Genomic DNA, 10005 nt, shown 5'->3' with positions numbered 1-10005 from the left:
GAGGCCACTCCATAGAGGCCAGTACAACACCAGGGGTGGAGGTGAGGGAGGGGGCGGCTGGCAAGTCTGGTAGTGAGGGTAATGGCGGTGTACAGGGGTGCGGGTCCTGCAGTGGGCGGTTGGGGGAGGAAGAGGAGCCCCAGAGGTAGCTGCGTGGGGTGGAGGTGTGGGGACTGACCCCCGCTCCCTCTACTGCAGCTGGAGGTGGCCTGGGGTACCAGGGGCACTGGTAGGCATCCGGGCAGGGCGATAGGTAGCTAGGGATTGGAGTAGAGAGTCCTGGGGACAGCCCGGGTCGCAGCACAGGTGGCCCGTCACCCACCCAGTAGGCCCTTCCATCCGCGCAGCCCTTTGGCTGCGGGGCCTGTCGAAAAGCCTCTGAGCTGCGCAGTGGGTGACCAGAGCTGGCGGGCAGGCCGGCCTGGCCACCGGTGCCGTCCGGGTGTCTGGTGTCAGCTCCTGGCTCTCCAAAGACCTGTCGGACCAGTAGGGAAGCCGGCCCCCGTGGGGGTGGGGGTGGGGAGGAAGAGGTGCAGAGGCTCCGGGCCCCAGGGTGGGGCCCGACCAGCACTTGCCGGTTCCCCTCGGGCAGAGGGCGTTTGGCTGGTTCTCCAGCCTGGCACTTGGCGTTTCGTGGCGCACGTAGCCGCCGCCTCCCCCACAGACCATCCGTGGTGCCTGGAGCTGGGCTCTCGCCCGCCCTGTCCCTTCCCCAGCCCGCTGTCGCCAGTCCTGGGAGGCTGGGCGGGCTCTAGCTTGCCTCCTCCGGCCCAGAGCGTGGGGGGGTCCGCCAGCGGGGCCCCAGTCCCCGCAGCTCCAGCAGCTGCAGGACAGCGCTGACAGGCTGAGATGCCGCTCTGGTACCAGGTTCTGTCAGCCCAGGTCCTTTTCCCTGTAGCGTACCATGATGATGGCGTAACAGCCCTGCCAGGTGAGGGGGGCGCTCGGCGAGGTGGAGACCCTTCCTCCAGCCGGCCAGGGAAACAGCCTCGCTCCACTCCCGGCGTCAGGTGCGTCCGGCCCTGACCGTGTGCGTTTGCGTTCCAGGCCCGAGGTCCCGGCTATGGCCGCGGCCACCATCGTGCACGACACGTCGGAGGCGGTGGAGCTGTGCCCCGCCCACGGCCTCTACCTGAAGCCCATCACCAAGATGACCATCAGTGTGGCGCTGCCGCAGCTGAAGCAGCCGGGCAAGTCCATCTCCAACTGGGAGGTGATGGAGCGGCTGAAGGGCATGGTGCACAGCCACCAGTTCTCCACGCTGCGCATCTCCAAGAGCACCATGGACTTCATCCGCTTCGAGGGCGAGGTGGAGAACAAGAGCCTGGTCAAGTGCTTCCTGGCCTGCCTGGACGGCAAGACCATCAAGCTCAGCGGCTTCTCCGACATCCTCAAGGTGCGGGCCGCCGAGTTCAAGGTCGACTTCCCCACCCGCCACGACTGGGACTCCTTCTTCCGCGACGCCAAGGACATGAACGAGACGCTGCCGGGGGAGCGGCCGGACACCATCCACCTGGAGGGCTTGCCCTGCAAGTGGTTCGCCCGCAAGGAGTCGGGCTCCGAGAAGCCCAGCGAGGACGTGCTGGTGCGCGTGTTCGAGAGGTTCGGGGAGGTGCGCAACGTGGACATCCCCATGCTGGACCCCTACCGCGAGGAGATGACCGGCCGCAACTTCCACACCTTCAGCTTCGGCGGGCACTTGAACTTCGAGGCCTACGTGCAGTACCGCGAGTACGCGGGCTTCATCCAGGCCATGAGCGCTCTGCGTGGCATGAAGCTCATGTACAAGGGCGAGGACGGCAAGGCGGTGGCCTGCAACATCAAGGTGAGTGAGTGCCGGCCACGGCCCGGGGCGCCCCTCGGTGTCCTCACACCGCCGCGTGCACTGGCGTTTCTGGACAGGAGTCACACAGGCTGGCGGGTCCCACGGTGGCTTCGGCTGACCCGTGTCTGAGGGAAACACATGATGGTGGACGTGTGACGTGCGTGGGCGGGGAGGGGTCCCGCACGGGTGCTGACCTCGCCCCAGCCGGCGGCGCCTGCTGCCTCCCAGTGCCTTTGCAGACACTGGGGGCCGTTCCTTCTGTCACTGTTGGCTGTGACTGGCGTTCCCGTGCGGGGACCAGGACACCAGCGCTGTAGCGGCGCCGGGTCTTCGTGGCCATTGCCTGTCCTCCGTCAGTGGAGGCACAGGCCCCGTGGTGGCGGGGTCGCGGCCTCAGAGCAGAAGGGAGCGCTGTGTCGGGAAGGGGGCGGCTTTGTCCTTGGCAACGCTGGGAGGTGACGTGCGTGTCCAGCACGCGTCCGGTCGGCCACTGAGGGCTGTTTCCTCGTGAAGGTCTCCTTCGACTCGACCAAACACCTGAGCGACGCCTCCATTAAGAAGCGGCAGCTGGAGCGGCAGAAGCTTCAGGAGCTGGAGCAGCAGAGGGAGGAGCAGAAGCGGCGTGAGAAGGAGGCCGAGCAGCGGCAGCGGGCCGAGGAGAGGTGCGCGGACCGCTGGCCCGAGGGCCACACGTGTGCTGCCATGTGCACGCCTGTGCGTGCGTGAGCGTGCATGTGTACGTGTGCTAGTGCGTGCGCTGTGTGCCACTGTGCGCGCTTGTGTGTGCGTGTGCTTGTTCGCTGCCGTGTGCACGCGTGCATGCACCTGTGTGCACCTGTGTTGTGTCGCCACGTGCCGCAGCTGCTGGAGACGCGGCGGGAGGTGTGTGACCTGCAGCTCCTGGTCCCTCCCTGGAACTCTTCCATTTGTGACGCAGCCTGTGTGGGTCTTGTGACAGCACCGGCCATGCTAGGCCGCGTCACCTGTTCACCTGCGTGCGTCCCGCTGAAGCCCGCAGAGCGTCTGGCCATCGTGCTGTTTGCGTTTCGGGTGAATCTGTGTTAACAGTGCACTGGAGAACTGACGGCGGTGGCCAGGGTTTAACGAAGCGGTTTGCGGTTGAGGGGCCTGTGGGGCAGCGGCCCCTCCTCCACCATCGCCGCCGGGCGCGGCACGGGGCTCGGCTTTCGCGTTTGTCTTGTCTTGTTCGTTATAAAAGCAGCCTACCCGCGGGCACTGCCCAGCTGTGGACGCGCTGTTTTACGGCCCGTGTCCGTTCCGATGTGCCGGCTGTTGAGTCTCGGGCTCAGGGGATGTGCCGGGTGATTTGCCGGGTGATTTCGTCGATCTCTTTGTAGAGCTGACTTAACTGTCCCTACTGCTGGCCCTCGTTCTGGCATCTGCTCTTCCCTGAGATCTGGAATGAGGTGCCCACGTGCTTCTGCATGGAGCCGTGTCTTCCTTTGGTCCAGAGCCTGATATCAGGGTGGCAGGTCCAGTGGGCGTGACTCTGGAGGACAGTCAGCTCGCTGGCCCGGGAAGCGCCATGGACAGTGTGGGCGGGTGCGGGCATGGGAGGGCGGGGTCCTGCACCAGCCATGGCCTGGCTGTCCTCGGGGCGCCCTGGGCGGGGGGCGACTGTGCGGAGTAGGCCGCTGGCCCGCCGCTGCTGTCCTCAGGCAGGGCTGGACACTCAGTCGGAGACACGTCTTGCCGCATGCATCTGGCCCGGCCCCTGTGCAGAACGGGCCTTATTCCTGCCTTTGGGGTGTTGGCTGTGACCCACAGACACCCAGTCCCCCCGAGCCCCCGGCATTTCGGTTGGCAGCTCTGCAGGCCCATTGAAGAAGCCATTCCCTTGACCTTTATTGGAGGAAAAGCAGCCCAGGAAGTGGGCCGTGTCGTGGCCCTGGGGACAGACCACTCCGCCTGGGGGGCAGACGACAGCCTGTCCCGGGGACACGTGGTGAGGACGCAGGGTTCCAGACAGCGTGGGGGTGCCTCTGCTGTGGTCGCCGAGCAGCGGGCAGGGGCCTGTGCCGCTCCGTGGGCGGGTACTAGGGCCCAGGTGCCAGGCTGTCCAGCCGGGCGAGGCTGCCTGCCACCCCTCTCTCGGCCACAGCCTGCAGGCGGGCCCAGGGGCCCCTCTGTGTGGGTAGCTGGGTGTTAGTGAGGAACGTCCAGCTGGGCCGGCGTGTCCTTGGAGACGACAGGTCTGGGCTTTAGCTGTCGTTCTGTTGAGAGCCGTGTCACTCACAGGCTGCACAAGGCGGCCTCGACCCGCGGCTCTGGAGCCTTGTGGGCCAGAATCCGTAGAAGGGCCTCCGCTCTGCCGCCACCGTCCCGGTCTTAGGGCGCTTTGCACCCTGGCTTCTTCCCCCGTGAGGCGCCGTCCGTGTCCTCGCGTGTCCGGTCTGACGCACCGTGACTGCCTTTAGCTGTGTTGTCGCGGTGGCTCCCGGGCTTCAGGCCTCAGCAACGTGTCCCGTGCTCCTGGGGCAGCTCCGCTCCCCCCCCCCCACCCCGGCAGTCGTTCCTGGCTGGCGTGCGTGGGCCCGCTTCCGTTTGGATCCTGTTTTTGGGGATCCCCTGCAAGAAAAATGGTGTCAGGAGCTAGGCTGTTTGGCTACGCTGTGGATTTATTTTAAAGTCGCTGTCCCCGAGTAGCCGATGTTAGTGACCTTGCGAGATTTCTGTGAGATGGCGTGTGCTCATGGCCCATGATGGGGGGGTCTGGCGCGTGCTTGTGCCCCGTGATCGGGGCCGTGCAGAGCGGAAACTGTCCCTGTGGGCTTGCGTTCCCCGGAAGCGGCTCATGTGCTAGGTGGACTGTGCCCTCTTCCTGCTACATAATGTCTCGGAATCTCCTTGTAGCTGTGCGTGTTCGTGTTTTTTGCCCCCATTGGTCCCCGCGGTTCCCCTGGTGCCACACGGGTCGAGAGCTGTAGGGAGGGGAGTTTTCCCTCGTCCCCGGGAGCTCGATCTGGCACCGACCTGTGTGTGAGAAGTTCATCTATGACCTGAGACCTGCCTCCCGTGACCTCTCTGTTCCGGGCCTCAGGCCAGGACCGTGGTGCAGGGGACATTGCCGTGTCCTTGGCAGTGCTGGCAGTGTCCTCCGTGGTGGCCGCCCTCTGCTGTTGCCCATCCTGCTGCTGTGGGCGCATCGCCTTGGGAACTGAGCTTGGGTGCCGTGGAGTGCACCGGTGCCCTGTCGCGGGCTGGGGCTCGCTGTGCCACGCTGTCCCGGACGCACGGCGTCCCCCCAGCTGGTGAGCGTGTACCGACGGCCATCCCAGGCTCGCCGGCGGTGTACTCGCGGAGGACGCGTCAACACGCGTTGTGGTGCGACACTGCCCCGCCCCCCGCCCCGCCCCCGCCCCGCCCCCTCTCGCTGGGCGAGCGGCCTGTGCCGCCTTCCCACGAGCCCCGGCGCCCGAGCCCCCCCTGACGGCCGCTGCGTTTTGCGCAGGAAGCAGAAGGAGCTGGAAGAGCTGGAGAGGGAGCGGAAGCGCGAGGAGAAGCTGCGGAAGCGGGAGCAGAAGCAGCGGGACCGCGAGTCGCGCCGCAGCCAGCGGAAGCTGGAGAAGCTGCAGGCGCAGGGGCAGCGCCGGCTGCAGGAGAAGATCCGCACGGAGGAGCGGAAGCTGCTGCTGGCCCAGCGCAACCTGCAGTCCGTCCGGCTGGTGGCCGGCCTGCTGAGCCGAGCCAAGGTACCGCGGCGGCCTGCGTGGCACGTCCCGGTCCCCGCTGCCGGCGCCACACCCACGCCGTGTGGCTCTGTTGGGAGGGCGTGCTGCCCCCTGGCGGTCCTCAGGGTTCCCACGTCATCCGCCTTAGGCCTAGGAAGCTGGTAGGACAGTGAATTGGCGTGACCAGCAGGCCTGCTAGGCGCTGGCCAGGGCCAACGGTGCCGTTTGTCCCTGAGACGGGGACTGGCAAGGCTCGCAGAGGGTCTCTGGGCTCTGTAGCTCTCCTCCCGCTGGTGATGCGCTCGCCAGGTCTGGTCAGGCCAGTGGCCTGGGACGGGAGGATGGGTGCCAAGCCTGGCCTTCGGGGGACCAAGGGTGCCCAGAGCTTGGCCTGCTGCCTCCTTCCTTCGCGGCTATGCAGCCGACAGTTGTTGGCCCGGGCCGTGTGCCGGTCCCCTCCGTGCCTACGGCCCCCTCGGCATCCTGGCTGATAGCAGAGCCGGCCGCGGGCAGAGCCGCCTGAGCCGCGCCTGAGCCGTGCTCCGCTGGCCGCAGGCCCCTGCCCTGGGCGCGGCCGCCCCATAACCTGTTGTCTAATTACAGTGTTGATAAGGCCCGGGAAGGAGCGTGGCAGGCGCCCGGGGACATGTGGCCGCTCAGTTCTTGTTTCATGGTGAATATTGAAGACACCGACCCAGGCTAGGCCCAGCACGGCCCTGGCGGCCTGCGTCTGCGTCCTCATTACAGCTCCGTCTCCTGGCGGGGGAGGAGCCCAGGCCGCCCCCGAGTGCACGCCGGGGGCTGTGCCCACTAGCTTCGCCGCGGGGTGTCCCTGCGCGCAGACGCATGACCGCCGGGCGTGGCCGGGACGGGCAGCCCACCCGCCAGGCCGGGCGTCTCGGAACCCGGCTCCGCCGGAGAGTCCGGGCGGGCGGGGAGAGGCGTCTGAGGCGCGGTCCCCTCTGTCCCGCAGGCGGCGAAAGCCCAGGAACAGGAGCAGAAGGAGGCGGCGCAGCGGCTGCAGCAGCTGGAGGAGCGGCGGCGGCTGCAGGAGGCGGAGCTGCGCCGCGTGGAGGAGGAGAAGGAGCGCGCGCTCGGGCTGCAGCGGAAGGAGCGCGCGCTGCGCCAGCGCCTGTTGGGCATCCTGCTGAGCCGGCGAGCCGACGACCCCCGCGCGCAGGACCCGCTGGCCGCGGCGCACGCCGACCTGCTGCAGCCCGTCCTGGACATCCTGCAGACCGTGTCGGCGGGCTGCGCCGGGGCCGCCTCACTGACAGCCCTCGGGGGCCAGCCACCCCGCAGCGCCCCGAAAGAGAGCCCGGCGCGGCCGGATGCCGACGCCACACCCGCGACCGTGAACGGGAGCGCGGCCGAGGAGGCCCAGTGCGGGGTCCAGCAGCCGCCGCGCCCGGAGGCCCCCGACGACGCCTCGCCCGAGAAGAAGTGCCCGGCCGTGCTCTCCTGCATCCCCGACAACAACCAGCAGCCCAAGGGCGTCCCCGCCGCCTGCGAGCAGAGCGCGCCTAGGAAGGACGCCTGCTCCGAGCAAGACAAGTGCAACCGCGAGCCCAGCAAGGGCCGGGGCCGCGCCAGCGGGGACCGAGGCGGCGACGAGGACAGACACAAGCGGGAGCGCAGCGGGCCGCGGCGCGGGGGCAGCCGCGAGGACGTGCGGCCGCGGAAGGAGCGGCGGTCCCACAAGAAGCGCCCGCGCCAGGACGACAGCCCCCGCCGGCGCAGCGCGAGCCCCGAGCAGGCCCGCTCGCGCAGGTCCCGCAGCAGGGAGCGCTCAGGCCGCAGCGACCGCAGTCGGAGCCGCAGAGGGGGCTCTGGCCGCAAGCGCAGCCGCCACCGCCGCAGCGACAGGTCCCGCTCGGGCTCCGCCGGCCGGCATCACAGCTCCTGGAACAGGTGATGCGGCCGGGCCCTGCGCCGTCGGGGGAGGTCCGGAGCCCAGCCCCGGCCCCGGCGGACGGGCACGGAGCGCCTGACCACGCTGCGTCCATCCGCGCGGGAGGCCCGGGCTCAGCGCAGCCCGCGCTCGCGCGCGCGCTCTCGTTCCCTTGAAACTTGATCCAATAGCTTTAACATCGCCAGCGCCCTCGGGAACGTCCTGCGGGGCGGACCCGCGGTGAACAGGGCAGGGCACGTCTGTCCCGCTCAGGGACGTCCACGTGTGCTGATGTCACTAGGGGCGCACGACACGTCTCGGGGGTCAGAGTGGACCAGCGCAGCCCCACCGGCGCGGGAAGACAGCCTTGCTTTGGCGTTTCCTTTTCCTTTTTGTAATTTTACCTGATGGGGAAGCCAACAAAACACAGGGACCTGGGCGCAGGAAGTCGTGGCTGAGGAAGGCGCAAGTCCTACGATATCGAAGGTCCAGGGCGTCGGCTTCGTGAGGGGCCCGCCCATTCGCGGGGGCGCCTGACGCCCACCAGACACTGTTACGAGTTGGAGCACCTGAGGTAGAAGAGGCCAGTTAAAAGCTTCGGTTTCTAGTCCAGGTTAGCGTGCGTGGTTTTTTTAAGAAGCTCTTTTGCTAAATTATTTTTACTCGGGATGTTTCCAGCAGATTTAAGGCTGCAAACTTGTTAAATTTTATAGGTGTTCGCTTCTCCACGTGAAGCGCAGAAATACTTAAAAATCGCTGTAATGTTTGCATTAGAGACGGTGTTAATTCCAGTTTGCATTTTTATGGTGAAATAAAATCCTTTTCCAATGAACTGGTGTTTTCCGTGGTCGGTGGTCCGCTCGAAGTTCTGTGGAGCGGCCTTTGGTCATGGGTTTGAAGGGGCGGGGTCGTTTGCCGCCCCCACCGCGGAGCGGGCTCTGCTGTAGTGGAAACCCCCAGGGAGAGCCCCGCGTGTTTGAGGCTTCCACGCGGGGAACGTAAAGTTTAGTGAACTCACTGAAGAAACGCTTGAAGCGAAAGGTACTTTTTAAACATGAAGTACAGAAAAAGTGGTCTTCGCGCCGCCGCGTGCAGGTGGCGGCGGAGTCGGCGCAGCTGGGACCCCCGACTGTGATAACCTCCGTGGTACCACATCTCAGCGTGTGGGCGGCGGGTCACGCCTCCCTTTCCCTGGGATGGTTTCGTCTGTCGCCAGCCGGGCGTGGGTGCAGGTGCGCGTGCGCTCAGACGCCCAGCGGTGGGGAGCGCCCCTCGGAAGTCTCGCGCAGCCGCACCGGGGGCAGCAGTTGCGGTGAGCGCCCCGAGCGCGTCTCGCCGCCGGGGGGCGCTCTGGCACCCAGGCTGCGTGCCGGGTGTGAGCGGGCTCCCCGCGCCCTGGGGGCCGTGGAGGGGCCCGCGGGTGGGAGGAGAGGGCCGAGTGCTGGTGAGGAGGTGGGGGTGTCCGGGCTACGGAGGGTCTCTGAGGTGGGGGCGTCCTTCTCTGGAGTGGCACACCGGTGATCCAGGCAGAGGCGCCCACGCCGCGACGAAACATAAAGGATCAGGAAGAAGGAGGGCGCTGCGGGCGCGGAGATGTCAGCAGGGACAGGTGCAGGCGCGCGGCAGGAGGCGCGGACCGGGTCCTGGCCACTGATGGCGCTTGCAACACAGCAAGAAGCGGCAGGAGGGCGCTGAGCTGGGAGAGCCGCGCAGTGCTTCTGCGTCTGTCTGTCCCTGTCTCTGTCCCTGTCTCTCTGCCTCTAACTCACGCCGTGTTTTGGTCTCTATTTGTTTCAATATCTTCCTACTTGTCTAACTCTATATCCTTATTCCTACCCCATCCCCATCTCTAACTCCGCCTCTGTCTCTGTCTCTGTCGCTCTAACTCTGTTTATCTGTCTCTGTTTCTGTCTTGATCTCTACCTCTGTCTCTGTCCCTTTATCTAACTCTGTATCTGTATCTCTATGTCCACGTCTAACTGTATCTCTTGCTATTTCTAATTCCGTCTCTAACTCTCTATTGCTGTATCTCTCATCGGTCTCTGTCTGTCTCATTTACAGCATTTTGTCTTGAACCATTTCCTAGGCGACTGGGACTGTCATCTCACTGTAAGTAAAGACACCACTAATTCATCACAGTTCCACCTGGCTGAACGCCTACAAAAGAGCAAGGCCCTTATTTTGAAATCAGACGAAAATACGGGATTGTAGTTCACACGTTCTGGTCAGGGTGAAGCTGCCTTTGATTGGGACCTTGGCGTCCCCTGCCTGTTTGCCGAGAACCCCCTCCCCATACGGAGTGTGGCCTGTGTCCCTGTGACCTTCTGGCGTTGGCTACAAACTCCTTGGGTTCAGGCGGCCTGGGGCCCCACTTCCTTGGCTGCGCTCCAGGCGGGAACCGGCACAGGTGTTCTCCAGACCCGAGGGGGTGGGGTCACCGGTGGTCTGGGATGTGACACGCAGCGGACGTGACTGTGGCTCTTGTGTTCTCTGCCACGGAAGGACCTGGCCTGCAGGCGAGCTTGGGAAAGGACAGAGTGCCAGGCGCTGGGCGGAGCGGTCCCGGAGGGCGGGGCCCGGCAGCCGCCCTCGGCTCC

At 66.1% G+C, this 10005-nt stretch overlaps 1 protein-coding gene across 1 annotated transcript; it reads left to right on the top strand.

Moving 5' to 3' along the window:
• The first annotated feature begins 983 nt into the window (after positions 1–983).
• On the top strand, positions 984–8240 carry AKAP17A (A-kinase anchoring protein 17A). Its single transcript, XM_039883177.1, has 4 exons — positions 984–1825; positions 2339–2487; positions 5298–5538; positions 6491–8240. Exons 1-4 carry the CDS (start codon positions 1064–1066, stop codon positions 7430–7432), a joined length of 2094 nt encoding a protein of 697 aa, XP_039739111.1. The 5' UTR covers positions 984–1063; the 3' UTR covers positions 7433–8240.
• The last annotated feature ends 1765 nt before the right edge of the window (positions 8241–10005 follow it).

The sequence above is a fragment of the Pteropus medius genome, unplaced genomic scaffold, assembly GCF_902729225.1.
Source record: "Pteropus medius unplaced genomic scaffold, Ma_sr-lr_union100, whole genome shotgun sequence".
NCBI lineage: Eukaryota > Metazoa > Chordata > Mammalia > Chiroptera > Pteropodidae > Pteropus > Pteropus medius.
Note: the sequence above shows the minus strand (reverse complement) of the source record. Positions and strands in the feature narration are given on the sequence as shown.

Bases quoted from the DNA above. Each gene is read 5' to 3' on its own strand.
- AKAP17A (XM_039883177.1), top strand. From the start codon at position 1,064: ATGGCCGCGGCCACCATCGTGCACGACACGTCGGAGGCGGTGGAGCTG. The intron at 1,826-2,338 runs GTGAGTGAGTGC...TTCCTCGTGAAG, and splicing joins CGGTGGCCTGCAACATCAAG to GTCTCCTTCGACTCGACCAA. The intron at 2,488-5,297 runs GTGCGCGGACCG...CGTTTTGCGCAG, and splicing joins CGGCAGCGGGCCGAGGAGAG to GAAGCAGAAGGAGCTGGAAG.